General features: G+C 38.9%; 1 protein-coding gene across 1 annotated transcript in view; it reads right to left on the bottom strand.

Moving 5' to 3' along the window:
- CRHR1 (corticotropin releasing hormone receptor 1) overlaps nt 1-10,444 on the bottom strand; it is a 101,168-nt gene extending 90,724 nt beyond the window's left edge. The window contains exon 1 of the mRNA XM_051994906.1: nt 9,870-10,444. Coding sequence (XP_051850866.1) covers nt 9,870-9,902 — 33 coding nt within the window. The 5' untranslated portion in view covers nt 9,903-10,444. The remainder of the gene's footprint in view (nt 1-9,869) is intronic.
- Between the last annotated feature and the right edge of the window lie 13,206 nt (nt 10,445-23,650).

Below are 23,650 nucleotides of genomic sequence, written 5' to 3'. Positions count from 1 at the left end.
ATGAAATATTGAAAAAAATACACATTTATTCCTTTCAGATTCTTTGTGGCCCCATTTGGAATTTTCTTGGCAAAGATACTAGAGTCATTTGCCATTTCCTTCTCCAGCTTATTTTATAGATTAAGAAATGGAAGCAAATAGGGTTATGTGACTTGCCCAGAGTGACATAGCTAGTAAATGTCTGAGGCTAGATTTGAACTCAGGAGGATGAGTCTTTCTGATTCTGGACCCAGCACTGACTTCATTGTATCACCTAGATGCCATCCCCCACCAAATCACACAGAAGAATGCTAAAGAAGGTTTAAAAGCTATAGCTAAACAATTATAATGCTGCAAAATCTCCAATATCATTTAATTTTAGAAATTGTTATGTTCCCTTGAACAGGATAGTACCATAAACTTCATTCAGAAAAAACAGAGCACTGTTGATACTGTTTTTTTTAAGCTCCAAAAATTATATATAATAGAAGTACACAGTTTCATATTTAATTCTCTTTTTCTATCCTGCTTTGTATATGAAAATATGCAATTTTTTGCATTCATAATAAAAAAAAGAAAAAAAATTTAAATGAGAGACTGGAGCCAGATGTCCTGGAGATCCTTCCCAGCTCTAAATCTATTAATATCCTGTAACAGAATGATCTTTGAAATATTTTTCAGATTTCAATATTATCATCCTTTGAATGATCTCTAAAGTCTTTTAGAATTCTAAGAATCCTATGACATTCAAAGACAATTTTCTCCCTTTCTCCTCTCCCTTGCTTTGCTAAAATGCTCCATTATCACCAACTAGAAATGGAGAAGCTACCTGGGAGGCTTCCATGTTTTTCCCAGCACCCCAGAAAGCCAGCTGGCCCAGCCCTTGGCTCTTGCTTTCCCCAGGAAGCTGTTCACACCTCTTTGACAAGTGGCAAGCTGCTGAATGAAGCTGGGAAAAAACAAGGGAAAGGATGAATGGCTTCACAGACAAACCCCAAATCCCCAATCAAAGGCCTTAATAGAAGTAGAAAATTTCCAAACATCCTTTTTATTCTTTTCCTCACATCCCCAAAAGAGAACTTTAAGTTTGGGGTGAGATGGTTGAATGATATCACTTCTATTAAAACCTGTCCATCAAAAAGCCTTAATGAGCCCTTAGGATTGTATGGAGGAGCCTGGCATTCTCTGGAGGGCCCAGTGCTGAGAGGAGCTCATTCCTGAAATCTTCCATTTTCTACCAGTCAGCCAATTAACTTGTATTAAATGCTTACACAGAAAGTTGTGGAATAGTCGACCACATGTGGTATATGATTATAATGGAATAGTACTGTGCATTAAGAAATGATGAGTAGGCTGATGTTAGAAAAACCTGAAAAGATTTACACAAATTGGTACAAAGTGAAGTGAGCACAACCAAGAGAACATTGTACATGGTAACAACATTATAATCCAGGACAATTCCAAAGAACTCATGATAGAAAATGCTATCCATATCCAGAGGAAGAATTGATGGATTCTGAATGTAGATCAAAGCATACTGTTTTTCATTTAAAAAAAATTTTCATAGTTTCTTCTTTTGATTTATTTCTTCTTTTATAAGACTAATATGGAAATATATTTTATATGATTGTGCTTATATAACATTAAATTGTTTGCTGTTTTAGGGCGGGTGGAGGGGAGAAAAGAAAGAAAGGAGAAAATTTAGGATTCAAAATTTTACTAAAAATGAATGTAAAAATTTTCTTTACATGTAATTGGAAAAAATACCATTTAAAAGAAGAAACAAAGAAAAGTGTCAATGATGTTAAAAGGTAGAAGTGAGAAATTAGAGCATCATGTGTTAGAAATTACAAATAGTACAGTATAGCTGGACCACAGAGAAGAATAATATGTTATGTGTGGAGAAGAATAATATGTTAAAAGGCCAGATATATAGGAAGGGGGCAATTTGTAGAAAACTTAAAATACCAGTATATTTGATTCTACAGATAATAAGAAGTCACTCGAATTTATTGAGTGGTGTAGAAGATAACATGTGATCCAACATGTTATAAGAAAATGATTTTGGCAGTTGTGTGGAGATTTGATTGGAGTGGAGAGAGATTTGAGGAAGAAGACCCAGTAGGAAGCTGTTGGACTATTGTAGGAAAGAGATGATGTGAGCCTGAACTAGAAAGAAAAGAAGAAAAAGAAAGAAAGAACAAAAGACAGAAAGAAAGGAAGGAAGGAAGAAAGAGGAAGAAAGGAAGGAAGGAAGAAAAAAGAGGAAGAAAGGAAGGAAGGAAAAAAGAGGAAGGAAGGAAGGAAAGAAGAGAAAAGAAGTGTCTGGATAACCTGGTTTCCTAAAGGGAAGAAAAAACTGTGGAAGAATTGATGGATTCTGAATGTAGATCAAAGCGTACTGTTTTTCATTTTAAAAATTTGTTAGTAGTTTTTTCTTTTGATTTATTTCTGTTTTATATGACTAATATGGAAATATGTTTTACATGATTGTACATATATAACATTAATTTGTGAACTGTGATTGCATTGTAACCCATGGATGGGATAAAGGGAGACTTACATAGAGCAAGGCAATACTCCAAAAATAGGTATTTGTAGGCACACCCCAGTGCTTATATCAGTGATCAGCATGAGCATTGCAACTTGCATACCATAATATTTCAGTCAATGATGGATATAATGAATAATAATAATAAACAAATAAATAAAAAATAAAAATCATTCCAATCATTTGGTTTTTTCAGCTTAGATTTTTAATAACTTGACTTCCTTAAGCAAATGAAATGCTGTCCCATGTGCCCTGTGCTTTCCTCAACTTGCCTATAAGAGCATCCAACTCCTAGTGTTTGCTTGCAACAAGACAGGATTGTGACAAGAACAAAATGTAATTGGCACCTATATGCATTTGAAGAAAAGTTATAAATCTGGTAGAAAAAATTTAAATTCATAAGAAATTAAACTTGATGAATATTTAAGATATGGATTGACGCTTTGGTCTGCACATCAGATGATCATACATCACTGTGTTTGAGGTATCCTGAGCGGAGCGCAGCAGCTCCACATTATGGAGGGGTTGACAGTAATGTCCTCCCTCATTCATTCCATTTCAGCATATGGTGAAGACACATTGCTCTACTATAGAGTTAAACCAGGACTGTTCAAAAATAGTGAAGCCCATTCAATCACATTGCTCTCACTAAGACGTGATTATGAATAATAAACCTTTTTGCTCATACTAAAATACTTTAAATTTATTTTGAAATATGATTAGTGGTAATCATATTTTATCAAGAGTTTGTTTCACAAACAAAATAAACAATTATTTTTAAAAGATCATTTCATCTTGTTCTCATTTTTCAAACATTTGCTTTTATCTTTTATAACATATATGTTAGTATAGTAGTGAATTACATAATTTAGAAATGGAGATCCATGATAAAAAAAATTATTGATGAGATAAACAATCAAAAAAGATTGGGAGAATGTCTATCTAATTCAATTACAGACGAGAAAACTGAGGCCCAGAGAAAGGAAAGAATTTGCTAAAGATCACAGAAGTATTAAATGTCCAAGATGTGTCTTTTAATTAGTTCTTTATGCTGTATCTCAAACATAAACAGATTGCTTTCTTAAAATAAAATAAAACAAAACCTGTTTTGTGGGGTCACACAGACTCATATTGGACCACTATAGCTTCTTTAAAATTTCTTTACCTCAGAGAGGATTTCAAAGAGTGTGAAGCTAACCTCAGATCAGGTAAAACCTAGTTCAGGTTATGTTTCATTGTTTACTTTGATGGCCTCCCTTAAATTGTTTTTATAGAGCAAAGTCTCATTAATTCATTCTCTTTGTGGGAGAGGATTACCTGACCTAAGGTGAAAGAAAAAAATCTGAGCGACTCAGAAGTAGTTTTATTATTTTAAGATAAAGTCAGAGAAGAAAGGGAGCCAGAATATCAATTTTAAACAATTTAAGAGGGAAGGAAATACTCAAATTCAGGACTTCTTAAACTTTTTCCACTCATGACTTCTTTTTTTGCCCAAGAAATTTTTACACAGCCTTGGGTGTATAGGTATAGAAAATAGGTTAACTAAAATAGGTTAAACATACTAAAAATTTACTGATAATAAATCATAATTTTGTAACCTTCACATTTAGTCACAAAACCCCACATGAGGTCATGAATGAATAGGTAAGAATTGTTCATTGTTTGAATAAAAATGCAATTCATTTAGGTGGTCCTGTGAAAACACTTCTGGGCTTGCAATCAAGAAGACCTGAGTTCAAATCCTGCCTCAAGTACTTACTAGATATATATGACCTCTGGGAGCCAGTCACTTAACTTCCCCGATTACAGTTTCCTCATTTGTAAAATGAGAAGGTTGGTCTGGATCGTCTCCAAGGTCTCTTCCAACTCTCATGTATCAAGTTAGCTAAAGTAAATTTTACTTAGAAGTGTGTTTTCTCCAGGAGTAAAGGGATGCCACAGCCTAGCCTCTGTCACTATCATTCCATTTGGAATCAGCCTCTTCTGAATCCGTGACGCTTTGACCGTGATGGGATTGCGGCTGGTTTTCAGCATCCACTAGTCCATTGCCAAGAATGGTTTGGAATATAAATTTCTCATTTGGGTCATGTCTGTTTGTGACATCTCATTTTCAAACCATATGAATAGCACTATTAGTGCTGGGACTACTGCATAGAATATTCAGCTACCTGGAAGAGTCAGCCAAAGAATCACAGACTAAAAGCCCAGAAGGCCAGAGCCCAAAGGGACCTTAGGACATTTAGTCTGTGTGTGTGTGTGTGTGTGTGTGTGTGTGTGTGTGTGTGTGTGTGTGAGAGAGAGAGAGAGAGAGAGAGAGAGAGAGAGAAAGAGAGAGAGTGAGAGTACACCTCTTTGGTATTCTGGTATAGCCTATGGACCCCTTCTTAGAATAACATTTGTAAATTACAAAGGAAATCAATTATATTGAAATACAGTTATCAAAATAGTTTTCAATTCCAAGCCCAAGGATCCCCTACATAAGAGGAAGCTAAGGCACAGAGAGATTAAGAACCAAAACTCTAATTTCAAGATTCTTTCAAGTAGTCAGTATTGTCTTGCCTACATTAAAATAAAACTCTTGTGAATGGGAAGGAAAAAGCGGAAGGAAGCAAGCATTTATTAAGAACCTACTTTATGCTAGGCACTGTGCTAAATGCCTTGCAAATATTATCTCATTTGTTATTTATTTAATATTTTATTTTTCCCCATTACATGTAAAAACAATTTTTAATCTTCATTTTTTAAAACTTTGAGTTGTAAATTTTCTCTTTCCTTCTTTCTCCTCCCACCTCTACGCCCATTGAAAAGGCAAGCAAACAAATATCTCATTTGAATGAGAAAAGAGTTACATGGGTCATTTCCTTATGGTATTCTTTCCTCTTGGGAAATTCATTTAAAAGGCACTTAGTAAGTGCCTGGCCAGGAAATCAAACAAAAACGAAAGAATCCCTAACTTCAAGGGGCTTACATTCTATTTGGGGAAGGGAAGGAGAAAAATAAATAGCTGTAATATGAAATCTACACAAAGCCATTTGAGAGGATAAGTAGAGGCAATACAGAGGGATATTCACCCTACAATTCTTGTATGAAGGTTGGGTTTATGTTGGTAATAGAGATGAAGAAGAGCATCTGTTTTGTTTAGATTAAGAATACCACAAACTTTCTGCTTCATTATCTCCTACTTTAGTAGAAAGTCAGGGGCCTTTTTTCCGCTAAAGTTGGCTAGGGCTTGGGAGTCAGGAGATGATCAGGTAGCCCTCTCTCTTTGGCCACAAATGGAATTGTAGATACAAGAGTGAGCAGGGTGGGGATGGAACAAGAGGTAACTCTAGTCTCAGAGATAAATTGTACTTTGACCCTCGGCTCCCTTTTCTCGTCAGCTGACATGATTTCTTCTGGTTCTTAACTGCCCAAAGAAGAGTCAAATATTACTTTGTATGAGAAATGGCCCTTCCCTTAGAATGTATTTGTCACTGATGGTCTCCAAGTCAGAGTCTTGCATTTCTATAATCTATAAAGTCCTTCTTACCTGGACTAACCTGGTGTCTCCCCTTGCCCATGCTCTTTATAGTGGCTCCTTACATTTTCCAAAGAAGAAACCCAAAGCTTTAAGAGGGTAAATAACTTGTCCACAGTTACACAATTGACAGCAGAACAGGGATAAAAGATATTTATACTGCTTAGAATTCAAGGTTTTTTCTGAGACTACATGTTTTCACTTTCAACCTATTTCCCCTTCATAAAGGGAGAGTAAAATGAATCTCAAAGTGTGGTCCCTGAAATCCTTTTGTGGGAAGTCCATAAGTCAAAAGCATTTTCATAATACTAAGACAATTTAATGTCTAGTATGGTAAGTGTCAATAGATATAAACCAGGAAAACAAAAGCTTTTTTTTGGGGGGGGTTCCTCAATAAATTTTAAATTTCGTCCTGAGACCAGAAACTCTGATGTAATGGAAGATGTGCTGGACAGGGAGATCAGAAAGTAGTGCTCATATCTGATATCTGACATTTACTTTTGGTATGACCTTGGTTGTCACTTCCTCTTTTGGGTAAATTGAAAATGAAGGGGTAGGACCAGAAGATCTCAAAGTCTTTTCTAGCTCTAGTCTGTGGTTCCTGTTCTTTCGTGGCATTGCCTCCAGACTCTTTAGCCAAGAGACTGTTTCCTATATTTCCCATACTCCAACAGCGTGTTACTGACATTGTTCGGTTATTCTCCTAAGAAGTACCCACTTCTTTCTTCTAGTTCTAGTTCATCCCTAATTCACCTCTTCTAGGTAGCGTTTTCTAATTAGCTCATCCCAAATATTTACTAGCTATTCCCTTGCTCCTAGCTTACACTTTATTATCTTGCCTTTATAACCTGTTTGGGTAATTATAATTAATTGATTCCAGCTCTGGTTTTCAGTGTTCCAAGTAGATTATAAACTCCCGGAGGGCAAGGACATTGTCTCTTTGACATTCACTTTCCTTCACACTCTTAAATCTAGTTAAGTGTATTCCACAAGACCAGCACACTGCTAAGTAGTTTGCAAATATTATTTCATTTGAATGAGAAAGGAGATACGATCCATTTCCTTTATAGTATTTTCTCTTTTGAAATAACCCTCCCCCAATACGTAAATAAAGAAAAAAAAAATGAACCTTGTAATATGGTTTTCTTTTTAACTAAGACAAAAAGAAAAATGTTAGATATAGAATCTTGTCTCCAAGCCCACAACTCTGGCATACAATAGGTGTCCAAGAAATGCTTTCTGCAGCCATCACTAATCCGTGTGGGGACTTTGATTTTGGCAAAACCTCCTTTGCTTTTCTTCTTTGCTTTTCTGTTTTCCTACTCTTGTTGTCTATAGATTAGAATCCTGGGCCAAACACTATTTATGACATGGGTTTCAGTTTCCATTTCTGGGAAATGAGATGTTGGACTAGTTCATTTCTAAGACCTCTTCCAGATTAAATCCTATGATCCTTTAATTCACATGAACTGGGGTAATAGTGGGTACAGGTGGGGTGTAAAGTTTATATTAGGATAGTTGCAAATAAAGTTGAAATAGAAACGAAATCCTCTCATTTCCTTACTCAGTTACTCCTCCAGCCCCCTATTCTTTTTTTTTTTTTTTCCTTTTTACTATATTGCCTCTCCTATCCCTCCACCTTCCCATTTCATTGATAAGATTTAGAGTTGAAAGGTCCCTTAGTGGTCATCTGATCTAACATCCTCATTTTACAGATGAAGAAACTAAGGCCCAGGGAGAGACAGTGACCTGTTCTCTTCTCTCTGCTTACACAACTTACACAATAATTAAATCTTTCATCACTCCTCCCTGTACTATTGCAGTAACCTTCTTGTTAGCCTTCCTGCCTCTAGTCTCTCCCCTGTTCAATCCATCTCCTACACCATTGAAGTCAAAACGATCTCCTTTGCACAGGTCTCCATGTCACTTCCATCCTCAAAATTCAGCCAATTCCTACTGACTATTTCCACTTCTATGGTCAGATATAAATTCTGGCCTTTAAAGTCCTTTGCTGCCTGGCCCCTTATCTAAACTCATTACATATTCCTATCCTTCAGTAATTCCACTCTGCAGGCAGATTGGCCTTCTTATTTTTCTTTACTCACAGCTTTCTACCTTGTCTCTAGTGCCTTTGCAGTGACTCTATCTTCCATGCCTAGAATTTAATCTGTCCTCCCCTTTGACTTTTTTTCAAATCCCAACTGGTGTCATACTGAAGTTTTTTTCCTTGACTCCCTTCAGTGTCTAGTGCCTTCCCTCAAAATCTGTATGGTCTATAATTATATAATTATATATATTCCACAAGGTCCCTGAGGCTAGGAACTACATATGACTTTTGTCCTTTTATCTCAAGTTCAGTGTCTGTCTACCTTATAGTAGATGCTAAATAAAATTCTGTTTTTAAATTGCTTGTCAAAGACCAAATAGGAAGAAAAGCAGACTGGAGTCCAAGTTTTTCTTCCTGATCCAAATCCAGCACTTTTCTCACTGTCTCAGTTAAAAGAAAGCGGTATTACAAGGGCTTGGAGGGTGAGGGATTGGGGGAGTGTGGTTTATTTCAGTTAAACTCGCTATTATTTTTTAAACATTCTGTTACAGACATCTTGAATTCAACTGTTAAGTTTTCAAAGGAGATGATTTGACTCATTTACTCCTCTGTATATGTAAGAGACACAAAAGAGGAAACAAAGGTTTAACAATTAATCTCTCTTTAAACCTTTAACATTAACCTCTCTTTAAAAACCCAAAATCTTCAACCTTCACACATATACATAAATCTAAACAAAAAGTATTCCCCGTAAATCCCCCCCCCCCAAGAAATCAGTTAAAGTGATTCATCTGTGTGTGCACTGGAGAACACAAGTCCTACGAAAAAAAAAGATGTCCAGAATTCACTCATTTATAGTACATACAGTAAAAATATGCTATCTTCCTTCATTGAAGACTGGTTTGAGTGAGTGAGAGATGTGTCTGTCACTGAACTTCTGCAGGCAAAAATTGGTGAGTTATTGGTGACTTTCTTAAAGTCTGGGAGCTGAAATATCTTCGTTAGTCGCTAGACGCAAGACCGAGCAGCTTCTGGCTCCCAGTTCCGGGGGAATAAATGGGCTCCCACTCTCGGACGCGGCTCATGCACGGCCCCAAACCAGGAGCCTAGCCAGAGAAGAGGACCGAGCATCTGACACCTCATCTCCTCTGGGGAATATTGTTCTATTGATCAAAGGGCTCTGAGGAGCGGGAGAGATTTATCTCCATAGACATGCAGATTTCTGCAAAGGGAAAAGGAGCCACTGGGCGGCCTAAAGGAGGGGGGGAGGGGGGGAGTAGGAGGTGAAATCTAAGGAAGGTGTTTAAGGAAAAAAACAGGCAAGGACCGTACCTCTAAAACCTTGAACTATTGAAGTCCTATCGAGACAGAGTGGTGGGCGGGTGCGGGGGCAAGTAGAGGAGGAAGAAATGGGGACTCAACCTCCGATCGGGAATCACCCAGGCACTCTGAAGCTTGAGGAAGGGATTCTTTGGCATTGCGGATTCCGGGAAGCGTTCTCCCAGCCCAAACCTGAATCCTCCCCACCCATTTCTCCGGAAAACTGTGGGTTCGTGCCGAAGAGTTTGGCTTCCCCCGGGGCAATTAAAACCGTCCCTCCATCCTTAGTCGCACTTAAACCAGTCCTGGCCCCGGACTCCCCAGCTGGAGGGGGTCAATTCTGCGCCCCCGCTCCTCTACGCACACAGCTCCCCTTCTCCCCCGTTACCGCTGGGGCTGTGGGGGGGAGGGATTGGAGCAAGTGAAGGGGTCTATTTGCCCGCCCATTTTCTTACCTGGACAACCAAGAGGTGAGGGCGGCGTCCCATCCTTGGGGTTCTCGGGGGGCCCGGGACACCTGGGTTACTGGCACATCCCCAGAAGGGCACGGCCAAGCTCGGGCAAGCTTGCTAGCGAGCTGCGGGGGAAAGCCGGAGGTAGCGCGGCTAGCAGCAGAGGGAGGCAGCCCCAGTCTCAGAGTGGGAGCCCGGAGAAGTAGAGGGCGGGGGGGAGGGAGAAGAACGGGGTAAGGAGCAGGAGGGGACCGCGGTGCTGACGGGGGGCGAGCAGAAGATCGCAAGGGAGGGAAGAGAGCGCAGCGCCAGGTGCCCCTTTAGAAAGCGGCACTGTCCGCTTGGTTCCTCGGCTCGGTCCCCGGCGGCCAGCCCGCTGCTTGGTCACATCTGCTGCCAACAACCGGCTCTTTCTCCCGTCCGCCCCCAGCTCCGCTCCTTGTTCCCTTCGGCAGCGCCACCTCTCTTTTCCTAAGCCGGGTCCCCGCGGCCGCTTCCCGCCCAGTTCTTAAGGGAGGGCACTCCTCTAGCCTGCGCCTAGCAGTCAGGAGCCCCGCATCACCCCCGCCACCTCTCTCTCCTCCTCCTTTTCCTTCTCCTCCTCCTCCTCCTCCTCCCTGTCCTTTCTTTCCTATTTCCCTCTCCTCCCCACCTCCTCCTCTCCTCTCCCCTTTCCTCCTCGCTCCCTTCCCTCTTCCCTCCCTCCTCCTCCTTCTGTCCCCTTTCCTCCCCCTCCCCCTCTCTACTCACGCTCCCCTCCTTTTCCTTCTCTTCTAAAGCTCCCCCTCACCCCTCCACCCAGCCTGGGTAATAGCTGACCCCCTTTCCCTGCCCCCTCTCAGTTTGCAGCAGTCAGTTGAGCGCGGCTCCTGCGCCGACAGCTTCAGGGACCGCAGTCCGAGAACCTAAAGATTGGGACTGGGGCGAAAGCAGGGGGAGGAGAGAGGAGACTAAGAACCCCTCTTCTACTCGTTTCTTGGAAAGACTGCAGAAGAATGAGACTTGCGGGACTTAGGGAGGAAATCAGGCGAGACACACTTATAGGACACAGAATGGGATGGATTGGAGGAACCCGGGCAGAAAGGTTGGGTTGGGTGATGAAAGGTGCCCCTCCACCACTGCTTCCTGGGCACCGTGCTGGAGAGGGAGAGGACGCTAGCAGTAGGGTTTGCATTTGGGTGTTTCCCGTCCCATCCCCCACAACCCATCCTCTGCTTCAGCCCTTCCACCTCTTCTTTCTTTGCCATTCCCAAAGAGGGTCCATAGCTCTAGGCCTGGGTGCTAGGATTTGAGCTCTCCCTCCTCTTTCTAGCACCTACTCTTCACCTTCCATAGCTCTTCTATGTTTGAAAAACACCTCCCTCATTGACAGGACAATTTCCCACCCCCTTCCCCCAGTCCCCGAAAGAGGCTGTGCAGTTTCCCCTTGGCTAATGGGGAAAAAAAGATATCAACAACGTTGGAATCCAGGATCCAGCCTTTGTTATCTATTCTAACACCAGGATGATCCGTGGTCTCTCCAGCCTCCAAATCATTAGATATAGCTTTAGTATACAAAATCAAACTTTGAGCTCACTTCCTGGGGTTAGCTATTTGGTTCCTGGATTCATCTTCACTTCTATTCAGCAAAAATTCATTGAGTGTAGTTGCTGAGGAGAAGTACAAAGAGAAATAAGATGGGGTCCCTACCCTTGGGTGGCTTGCCATCTAATAGAGCTGGTGACATGGACACAAACAACCATTTTACAAGACAAAATAGGCTGCTCCATGTGAAAGGTAGAGTGCTAAAGGAGTAAAGAACAAGGGGGAATCACTTCTGGCTGGAGGAAGAAGTGAAGGAATCAGAGAAGACTCCTTGGAGGAGCTGTCATTTGGACTGAGTCTTGAAGGATATGTCTGAATAAGACAGGAGAAGAGGGGAGGGATGAGGGTGAGGAAGCAGTGGAGAGGAGGAAAAGAAAGGTCATCCAGAGCCAGCATGTACAAAAGGTAAGGGATATTATAATCTGAATCAAGATTATACCTTGGGTATCCTCAGTTTTCCTTCACCACTTCCTTCAAGACTTAGCACAGGGGAACATTAAATGTGCTGTAGGATTTACTTCTTGTGTCAATTTTACTTAACTGTTCCTTATTACAAGGGAGAATTTGCATGGGGCAAAAGTGGTTCATATCTGGAAAAAAAAAGATGTCTTTAGGCACAGTAAACCTTTTTTTAAAATCAAGTTTTAATAAAAAGATAATCCCAAATCACCTTCAAAATCAATCAATCAACCAAAAACATTTATTATGTGCCAGGCCTTGTGCTAGATGCTGGGGATATAAATTCAAAGACTTGAACAGATAAGGAGCCTACATGCCAGCTGAGGAGACAAGAAGGCAGCAAGGTGGTACCACAGTGCATATAAGCACCAAGTCTGGAGTCAGGAAGACTTTTCTTCCTGAGTTCAAATCTGACTTCAGAAACTTACTGCCTTTGTGACCCCAGGCATGTCATTTAACTCTGTTTGCTTCTGTTTTCTCATCTGTAAACTGAGTTGAGAAAGAAATGGCAAGCAACTCCATTATCCTTGCTAAGAAAATTCCAAATGAAGTCACAAAGAGTTGGATACAAGTGAAATGACTGAGCAACAAAAGGAAACAAGAAGGATATACACATATAAATATAGACACAATAACATCACATTTAAATGCAAAGATGTTTGAGAGGGAGTGCAGTAATAGCGGTGATAGAGGATTAGGAAAAACTTCATCTTGAAGAAATGGAGAGACTGAGGTAGAGGTGAGGAGAGCACTCAGCAATTAGATAGTTAATGCAAAAGCAAAAAGGAGGAAGATTAAGTTCTGTGGTTGAGAAATACTGAAAAAGTCATTTTGTTAGATCACAGAAACAGTGGAAAGCAGTCTAGTCCAACGAGACTGGAAAGATAGGGTTAGATCAGATTGTGAAGGACTTTTAAAGCTAAACAATTTATATGTGATGCTAGTAGCAACAGGGAGCTATTACAACTTGCTCAGTAGAAGAGTGACGTGCTCAAATCTTTGGGAAAATCTGGTAAAAGGAAGGAAAAGAAAGGGAAGGCAAAGCAAGGCAAGACAAGGCAAGGGAAGGGAAGATAAGGAAAAGGAAGGCAAGGCAAGGCAAGGGAAGTGAAGGCAAATGAAGGGAAAAGAAGAGAAGGGAAGGCAAGAAAGGAAAAGGAAGGGAAAGGAAGGCAAAGGAAGATTAGAGAAGGAAAAGCAAGGTAAGGCAAGTGAAAGAAAGTCAAGGGAAGGGAAGGAAAGGAAAGGCAAAGTGAAGAGAAAGCAAGAGAAGGGAAGAGAAGATAGAGAATGGAAGCGAAAGAAAGGCAAGGCAAAGCAAGAGAAGGAAAGGAAAGGGAAGACAAGGCAAGGCAAAGGAAGGGAAGGCTAGATAAGGGAAAGGAAGGCAAGGCAAAGAAGTGAAGATAAGGCAAGGCAAGTGAAGGGAAGAGAAGTCTGGAGAATGGAATGGAAGGCAAAGCAAGGCAAGAGAAGGGAATAAGCATTTATATTGGGCCTACTATGTGTCAGCCTCTGTGCTGTTTTCAACAAATACTTTAAATGACATTTCTAAATATTACCCAATTTGATCTCCTTTACAAAAACCTTGCAACACAGGGGCTATCGTTATTATCGTTATTTTACAATTGAGGAAACTGAGGCAAACATAAGTTATGTGATTTGTCCAGGGTCACATAGCTAGGAAGACTATTTTAAATCTGGTTTTAAATTTTGGCTGGATCTGGAGCTAGAGAAAAACTTAAGGTGAGAAAACCAGTTAGAAATTATAATAACCCTCCCGAAATATGGGAAAACTGGGACACTGATACATTGTTGGTGGAATTTCGAACAAATCCAACCATTCTGGAGCGCAATTTGGAACTATGCTTAAAAAGTTATCAAACTGTGCATCCCCTTTAATCCAGCAGTGTTACTACTAGGCTTATATCACAAAGAAATCTTAAAGGAGGGAAAGGGACCCACATGTGCAAAAAAATGGCACCCCTTTTTGTAGAAGCAAGAAACTGGAAACTGAGTGGATGCTCATCAATTGAAAAATGGCTGAATAAATTATGGTATATGAATGTTATAGAATATTATTGTTCTGTAAGAAATGACCAACAGGATGATTTCAGAGAGACCTGAAGAGACTTACATGAACTGATGCTAAGTGAAGTGAGCAGAACCAGGAGATCATTATACACAGCAACAAGATTATATGATGGTCAATTCTGATGGATGTAGCTCTCTTCAACAATGAATTGATTCAGACCAGTTTCAATTGGTCAGTAATGAAGAGAGCTATCTACACCCAGGGAGAAGACTGTGGGAACTGAGGGTGGAACACAACATAGCATTTTTACTCTTTCTGATGTTGTTTGCTTGCATTTTTGTTTTCCTTCTCAGGTTTTCTCTTTAGATCTGATTTTTCTTGTTCAGCAAGAGAATGGTATGGATATGTATACATATATTAGATTTAACATGTATTGGAATACTTGACATCTAGGGGAGAGAGTGGGGAGAAGGAGGGAAAATTTGGAACTGAAGGTTTTGCAAGAATCAGTGTTGAAAAATTATCCATACTTATGTTTTGTAAATAAAAAGCTATAATTAAAAAAATAAAAGAGATAAGGAAGAAAAAAAAAACCAATAACCCTCCTAAGAGATGTTGAGGACTGAGTGAGAGAAGTGTTTGGAAGTGAGAGATTTGTTTAGGTAGGAATGGCAAGACTTGGCAACTTTGTATTCTGGGTTGCAATGTACAGAGTTAAGGATGATGCCAGGGTTGCAAATCTTTGACAAAATTAGGGAAGTCTGGAAGAAGGGTGGCTTTTGGGGAAAAGATAATGAGTTCTGTTTTGTATTTGCTAAACTGTAGCTGTCTTTGGGGACATCCAATCTGAAATGTTCAACTGATGAAGCAGGACAGATACTCAAGGACATGACTAGGGCTGATTATGGGGATCTGTAAGTTATCAGTAAAGGGAGAATCATTAAATCCATGATAATTATTGTAGTTCCCAAGAGAGAGGATGTAGAAAGAGAAGATCAGAATAGACCCTTGGGAATTGTCCACATTTAGAGAATACAATGTGAATGATGAACTATCAAAGGACACTGAGGATGGTCAGATCATTAGAAGAAGAATGAGAAGAGCAGAAAATCATAAAAGCCCAGACAGAAGATGGTATGCAGGAAGAGAGGGTATCAATAATGTCAAATGCAGCAGATGGGTTAAAAAGATGAGGACTAAAAAAAGACCAGTAAGAGTTGGTAACTTTGGAGGGAGCAATTTCAGTTGAGTGATGACGTAAGTAACCAGATGGACAGGGGCTGAAGAGTGACTGAGGGGAGAGTAAAGTGAGGCAATGAATATAGACAACTTTTTCTAGGATTTTTGCTAAAAAATGGAGGAAACATATGGATGATAGTTTGAGGAATTAGGAAGGTTTAATGAAAGTTTCTTTTAAGGATTGGGAGGTTTGACTGTCTTTGAAGGGAATAAGGAAGAAACAGTAGATTGGGAGAGGTTAAAGATGAGTAAGGTAGGTAATGATAGAGGTTACAATATTCTGGAGAAGATGAGAACTGATGAGATCAGGCAGGGATGTATAGGGATCAGTTCTTACTGGAATCTAGGGACCAGTTATTAAATTTTCAATGTACATATTTACAGCTGCAAATTGCTTTGATTTATTGTTTTGTTAATTTCTATACTTAAGAAAGGAGAAAATTTTAGTAAAGCAAATTAAACTTAAAAGTATGTCATGGGTACATTTAAGGTTTTGGAGAGTCAGTTGGAGAAAGGCCACTTCATTGTTAGAGATTAGGAAAGAGGAAAGACTGAGAAATGATATCAAGGAGTTTTGAGATGAGAATAGAAGAGGGTGCTCTGGTCAAATAGTCTCAATTTTCTTAGGAGAGTAAGAACCAGGGGCAACCAGGAGGCACAATGGTTAAAGTGCCAGCCATGGAGTCGAGGACCTGAGTTCAAATTCAGCATCAGACATTTACTAGCTTTGTGGCCTTGGGCAAAGCACTTAATTCTGATTGCCTAAAAAAAGTAAGAAGAAAAGGTCACAGCTGAAAGAGAGGGGAGAGTGGGAGGAAAAGGGGAAAGTGGGAGAATACTGAAAAGTATATTGAGTCAGGCCTAACTCAGGCTAGTTCAGTGAGTCAGGATTAGAATACAATAAAACACTCATGGACCATGAAATGGACAATGAAATAGCAATAACAAATGGCAAAAAGGTATATAATTCTAGGTAAAAAAGATATAATTAATTTTGGGGTTAAAAAGTTAAAAAAGAATAATTTAGATAAAAGAGATACTCCCTTCTACCTTTGTATTCATCATGGAAACATCCATGTCAATTCCTGATAGGCCCTAATAGGCTAGACCTATTATACCTTGGGTGGCAAAGAATCTAAGCTAATGAAACTGAGAATAGCTTCCTAATTTCCTTGAAGGGAAATCAGACCAGACTACAAAAAAGAAGCACTGATCCTACCAAATCCCATCCCTTATTGTGGAGATCCCAAAAATTTTCTAGTGATATTAATCACTAAAATAACCTTAAAATAATCATATTATAACTAGCACTGGAGGATAAACTTGACACAAATAATAAAAACACAAAACAATATAATCTTCTCAAAGGTATAATTCATACAGTAGAAATAATGTTAGGGGCAATTCAGAGTGGGTCTTCAGATGTAAAAAACAATTTTGCTGACCGTAGCAGGACAAGTAGAATCAAATCTTAAGCAAATGATATCTTCTACACCATCCTCAACCCCCAACATAATAAAATCAAATCTACAGCAGATGATGTCTTCTACACTGTCCCAAGCCCCAACATAGATCCCAGTTATTTGTATCTTAGTAACTAAGAAGTCATAGGTCTCTTGAATGTAACCTGTCCTGGGGCATGTTGATGCTGATATTGCTCTTCCTTCAGTGAGGACTAGTCAATTAGGTAAAATCTGTCTCATTCTGGGAAACTCATGGGGAGCAGTAATAAATTTTGGTACCTTTAGAAGCTTTTGCTAAGGGATTACCACTTCATCCTGGGTTCCTTCATCCTGGGACTCAAGATTACCATCAAATCTGTTAAAATATCCCTCTTCTACCATGTGAATTCCTATTCACCCCATGATTATATTTATTATTATATTTCTGGTTTTATGGTCTATAAAAGATTTTTTTGTGCTTGTGTAATATGGTATCATTGAGAAATATGTATATTTTTAGTGGTCTCATTCTGAATTTTCTAATAATTTTTTCAAATATTCTTGAGGAAGGATAATAGAAGGATACTTAATGCTTCCCCACTGGTCTTGACAGGTTTTAGCCATGGGGATAGAAAAGAAAGCATTGGTGAAATTACTAACTCCATAGAACTCACCTGGGACTTGGGCTATATGGTTTATCATATGGACAGAGTTAAGAATGGCCACAGAAATGCACACAGAAATTTAATCCATATCCTAATAATCTACTTTTAAGTTGCCAAGTACCATCTGGCTTCATTACTAGCCATATTGGGTTATTATAAGAGGAGCTTTTAATAGCAAAATACTCCAACCTCCTTCATTTTCTTTATGAGGGAGGAAATAGTTTCACTCCTCAAACTTGGGACTCAATATTACTTAATATTAACCACAGAGGATGCTTAAAGCAACTCCAAGGACTTCCATTCTATACACAATGATCCATATAGAAGCTACCACAAAGATCTTTATAAGTACTGACTCATCAAAACTCACAATACACATCAATCAACAGGTACTTTTTAAGGCCCTATTATGTGCCAGGCACTGTGTTGCCCATTATATATCCTTTTGGATTAGCTACCACCATTAGGACTACCTCAACTTGAGCAAAGATGCTCCTTCATTTGCTACTCTTTCTCCTAAAACCTCTTGTGAAAACTGGGATATAGCCTTTAATGTAATGTGTCCTGGCTTTTGGCATCTAGAAGGCCTCTAAATATGTGAGAACAACATCCTTTTATTCTGTAAGTCATAGTGATTGGGCAAATAGCTTCTGATTCTGCTGTGGTCCTGTGATTAGAATTCCATGGAGATCTTGTTTCTTAATTTAGAGGAATTCATCTCATCAGTCCCTCAAATATAGATGCAATGATTTGTGTTCCTTAAAAATATCATGTAAGGAACTCCCATGGTGAGGAACTGGCCAAGTAAGGTAGAGGGTTTAAGAGAGGTCCTAAATTTGGACAGAGCAGAAAGGCTCTTACTTCCTGGGTTCTGGGTGTCCCAATACAATTTTACTAATACGCCTCTAGATTGACCATCAATCATCTTCTTGTCAACGCCACATTTCAAAAGCCATACCCAAAAATCCTCCCAGAAAAAGATATTATCACCCATTACCCATTTAACATGGTGACAGATACTCTGCCTCCTCTCTTTATTCCCATGTCATTTCTTTGTATAGATATTGCTATTTATCTGCCTGGAAAACTGCTGTGCTTTCCCTAATTTTCTCAAAGCTTCATCCTTTGATTTGCCCAGGATTGCATGACATTCTAGCAGACCTATGACTAGATTCCTATGGCATTCATGTAGCACTTTGCCCAAAAGATAGGATAGGCTACTCACAGGAAATATGGTATTGTAGAAACTGACTGCTGGAATTACAGTGGAAGCTAAATGATACAGTAGAGTGCCAAGTCTGGAGTGAAGAAGAGTCATTTTTCTGAGTTCAAATTTGGCTTCAGACACTTCCTAGCTATGTGACCCTGGGCAGGTCACTCAGCTCTGTCTGCTTCAGTTTCCCCATCTATAAAATGATCTGGAAAACAAAATAGCAAGACATTCCAGTATCTCTGCTGATCCCAAGTGGGGTCACAAAAGGTCAGACATGACTGAAAAAATGAAGAAAGACAATATAGGAAATAAGGAATTATGCAGTGATGGCCTCAATCCAGTCTACCAGGCCTATCTCTCTAAAATGTTTTTAAAATGTTACTGTCCCTTATTGAGGAGTAAGAAAGAAAGGGGATTCATCTTTGTGAGCTAAGTGTGCTGAACTTCCCATAACATGGGACAAAGAGTCCCACCTGGGACCTTTAACTGGATCATCTAATTTTACAGAAGGAAATTTTCCATAATTCTTTAAATTGATAGAACTTCATCACAGACAGAAATTCTCCATTAGAGAGATTCAGCCGTTAGAGTTTGCCTTTCTTCTAATGATTAATTAGCTTGCTGTTTAAACTTCTCTTATGACCTTCCTAGATCCTTATAGATGAAAGCCCAGACACCCTCTGACTGCTCTATAGTGGGAGACAATCTTAGAAGATAATCTATCCAGGATAATAATGGGATAGATGTAATGCTCTCTTCTTGGTTCCTAGTCTTCAGCTTTACTCTGCCTCCTATTTCTTCCATTTTAGCCCTAATATCATCAGAAATTAATATATTCTCCAAGGAAACATTTGGGTCAGAATACATGCTTCTCCTTTGTAGCCTCAGTACCCACCTCCATTTTCATTGCCCTTTTAATCCATACTATGACTAGACCTATAAACTGTACATTCTTTAAAGATGAAAAGCTCATTCATCTCTGCTTCTAATTGTTCAACACATAAAGACAATTTATTTTTAATTTTCCTTCTGTCCAATTTTTCTAAAATTACTAATAAGAACCCAGACATAGTTGATTTACTTTCCCTGTCGGGTTCCTTAAGTATTCATTATGCTAATCCTACAAAGTAAAAGAGAGCTTCCTCCCTATCCCAGTGAGAGGACTCCCCACATACAATCAAGAATAGTGAAACCCCAACATAACAGAATCTCTATCTTGGTCATCCAGTCACAGTGTTCTATTTCTTTCACATCACCCTCTCCTCAGGTCAACAACGAATTTAACCACAAAGTGAATTGCAAACTGAAACCAAATTTAACAAAGAATAAATTTAGCTCTAAACAACCCCTTAAATAATCTGGGTCAGTCCTAACTTGGACCAGTCTAGTGGTTTAAGCTCGGGGTTAGAATGCAATAAAACCATAAAATGTAGCAAAAAAAGTTTTTACTAATAACAAAGATAGGATATAATTCCTAAGGTTAAAAAAGATATAAAATTCAGATTAAATGGATGTTCCACCTCTGTATTCCCTGGAACAACTGGCCACTCTAATTTGGAAAGCTATTCTCAGAGGAAACTGAGAATTTTACTAACATCTCTGATATACATTTTCCATAGTATAGGCCTTTTGTTCACTAGCTAACAAGGAAGTTTTTCCAATGGTAGTCTTGAAAACAGCCTCATAGCTCCCTTAAAGGGAAACCAGCCCAGCAGATATAGAATAAGGAAAAAAGAGAAAGTTATGAATTAGGGAATCAATTATAGAGGAATAAAAAAATTGCCTTGCTATAGTGAGGGCTCAGTTGAAGTTTAATAATATGAATTTATAAGGCACAAAGTCAGCGTGACTTTTTTGTGTGACTTCAAACACATCTATTCAGCAGTAAATCACAGAATATGAGGAAGAGCCTGATCTATTCTTTTAAAGGCCAGGGTCCCTCAGGATAAAATCTAATCTTTGAGCCTAGAGCTTGGGCCTATTGGTGGGAAAAGTTCCTTTCTCCCACCCTTCTCTCCCATCATGAGTTTGCTTACATTGACATTATTCTCAATTGATCCTCATAGCAATGCTGTACATAGGAAGCACAAGCATGGATTTTATAAATTTCTAGGAAATATAAAGTCAGGAATGTCAGGCAGGAAGAGAGGCAAGCCCAGTGTTCAAAGTAAAAGTAGCCTGCTACAAATGAGACTTGTAAATCTCAGAGAGTCATAGGGTCCTGAGTTTGGGGACTATGATCTTTAACCAAAATCACACAAATAGTGTCTGATTAAAGACAAGAATCCAAGTCTTTTGATTGCTTATTTTTGCGTTATTTCTGCCATACAAATTTCATTAAATACTGAAAAATTTTACCTTCTTTGAAATCTTCATTAAATTATAATCTTCTAGAGAGAAGACTGTAGGAACTGAATGTGGATCACAATGTAATATTCTCATTCTTTTTGTTGTTGTTTGTTTGCATTTTGTTTTCTTACTCATTTATTTTCTTTTTTAACCTGATTTTTTTGTGTAGCAAGAGAATTATATAAATATGTTTATACATATTGGATTTAATAGACATTTTAACATGTTTAATATATATTGGATTGCTTGCCAACTAGGGGAGGTGGTGAGGGGAAGAAGGGGAAAATCTGAAACACAAGGCTATGCAAAGGTCAATGTTGCCAAATTATTCATGCATATGGTTTGAAAATAAAAAGCTTTATAAAAAAAACAAAAAAGAAAAAAAAGAAGTAAAAAAATAATCTTCTGGAGTAGAACTTGGAAGAGACATGATCTAGCTAATAATCAAAGATGTCCCCATAGAGTTCCAGCACCCCACATGCATGCTGGTACTAACTAGTTTTGTGTTTGCCTCAAGCATTTAACTAAATGAGGTTTAGGGTTGCACATGCATATACACATATGCACATATCTATATACACATATGCACATATCTATATACACATGTGTAAAGATTGTATGCATGTGTTTCTAATGATGGGGGATTGGCCAATGAGGGTTCAAACTTGGGAGCATGCACAAGTAATCCTCACAATATTTGGTTAGCTTGCTTCTAGAAGGTTAAGATGCTGTGGGAAGGAGGGCTTGACTCTCCACTTCAGATGTTCCACTTCAGCAATCTACTAATTGCTTCCTGTTCATGTGAGAAGAAAAAAAATGATTTTGATTTTTCATTGGTTTTGCCTGGTATTGAGCCAGAACTTGGTGAACATATAAAAGGTACTAGCTAGTCAAAGGTACAAACTAGGAGTTAGTTGGGTGATACACTAGGTAAAATACCATGCGTAGAGTTAGGAAGACTCATCTTCCTGAGTTCAAATCCTTTGGGGAAGGCATGCAACACACACACACACACACACACACACACACACACACACACACATATATATATATGGAAATAACAGAAATACCACATAGGAGCAACTGGTTGACACAGTAGATCAGTAGATAACCCCTGAAGTCAGGAAGATCTGAGTTCAAAGACAGTCTCAGACTTAGTAGCTATGTTGATCTTGGCCAAGTCACTTCACCCTGTTTGTCTCAGTTTCCTTATCTAGAAAATGAGCAGGAGAGGGAAGTGGCAAACCATTCCAGTATCTTTGCCCAGAAAACCCCAAATGAAGTCACAAAGAGTCAGTCATGATTGAAATTAATAGAAAATTAGCCAACTTGAGTATTTCTTCTTTTCTTGGTATTAAGCAAGTCTAGAACTATCTGAGAATACTTCATTCTGGCTCAGGAACAAATCAATAATCCTTCACCCCTGCAGTAAGCATAGAGGAAACAGAGACCATTAAACACTTTTTTATTCCATGTCATCATGAATTTCCCAAAACAGGCTTACAAACATCCACCTGGGCTCCCCAAGCATTCTTCCAGGAATTGAGCCATACATGTATAATACATACATATATAAGCACATTTACACAAATGTACGTGTATACATACATGTATATTTACACACATATACTTGTACAGTTATACATATACATGTGCATGTATACATTGCATTTACACATACATACAAATGTTTATTCATTTATATATTCTGTTTATGAGATATCTATCTTTGTCTTGAAGAATGGTTATGGTACCCCTTTCTTCCTTGTGGAGAATTCAAATGGAACCAGTGTCAACTTCTCCCCCCACTTTGCACACATCAGCTTACACTGAAGCAGATAATGTCATCTGTCCCATCAAAGAGTCAAAGCTTCTTCCCAAATCTCTATCTGCTGCCATCATCAATCATAACAGACAAGAATTTAGCAGCCACTTGATTTTTCATTGTTGAGTAACATGTGAAAATATAGATTAAAAACTGAATTGGAGTATATATAAGAACCTGCTTTGGGCTAGAAGAAAGAGGTCCAGACCTCTTTTTCTTCTTCTATTGATTCTTCTACAAAATGAGTACGGGTTAGAGTGGAACAGATAGCAAATATCCCACACTTTCCAATTACTCCCCTCCAGCAATGGTAACCAATGAAATTCTCAGAGGAAATGAGAAAGGCAAATCATATGTAAAGAACAAATTCTCCTGCTAACCCCGCCTGCTGTTCTTTTCATGTGGCATCCAATATGGAAGTGGGATCTCATCTTTCTGGCTTCTTTCTCCCACAAGTTCCAGAAATTTAAGTTAAAAAATATTACCATAGTAGTGAATTTTAGAACAGAGTCTATCTGGCCATTTCTAGAATCTGGCTTCTCTTAGGCCAATGCTTTCCAGGTATAAGCTTATGAGCCAAAGGGTTGCACTAGGTTCTGTGTATGTAACAATGAATTCCCCACAAGAATCCTGGGAAGTGGGAGATATAAATATTATCACTCCATTTTACAGATGAGCAATCTGAGGCGCCAAAGAAACCTCAGTTATTTGCCAAGATCACATAGCTACTAGATAGTAGAACCAAAACTGAAACTCATTTCTTCTGACTAAGTTCTGTGCTCTTTCTACAACACTAAGTTGCAATTAGTAGAGTTTGCAATAGGCCCTAGGTTTTTTGATCTCCCAGTCCAGGGGTTTTCCCTTATTTCCTCTTAGGGTATATGTTTTCTATTTTTTTTTGGTATTTTAGAATTTAGCACAAAATAGAGTACACAGAAAGCTCTCAATAAATTCTTATTGTATGCAATTGAAT

The sequence above is a fragment of the Antechinus flavipes genome, chromosome 4 (assembly GCF_016432865.1).
Source record: "Antechinus flavipes isolate AdamAnt ecotype Samford, QLD, Australia chromosome 4, AdamAnt_v2, whole genome shotgun sequence".
Lineage (NCBI taxonomy): Eukaryota > Metazoa > Chordata > Mammalia > Dasyuromorphia > Dasyuridae > Antechinus > Antechinus flavipes.
The sequence above is the reverse complement of the archived record's forward strand: the minus strand, read 5'-3'. Positions and strand labels throughout refer to the sequence as shown.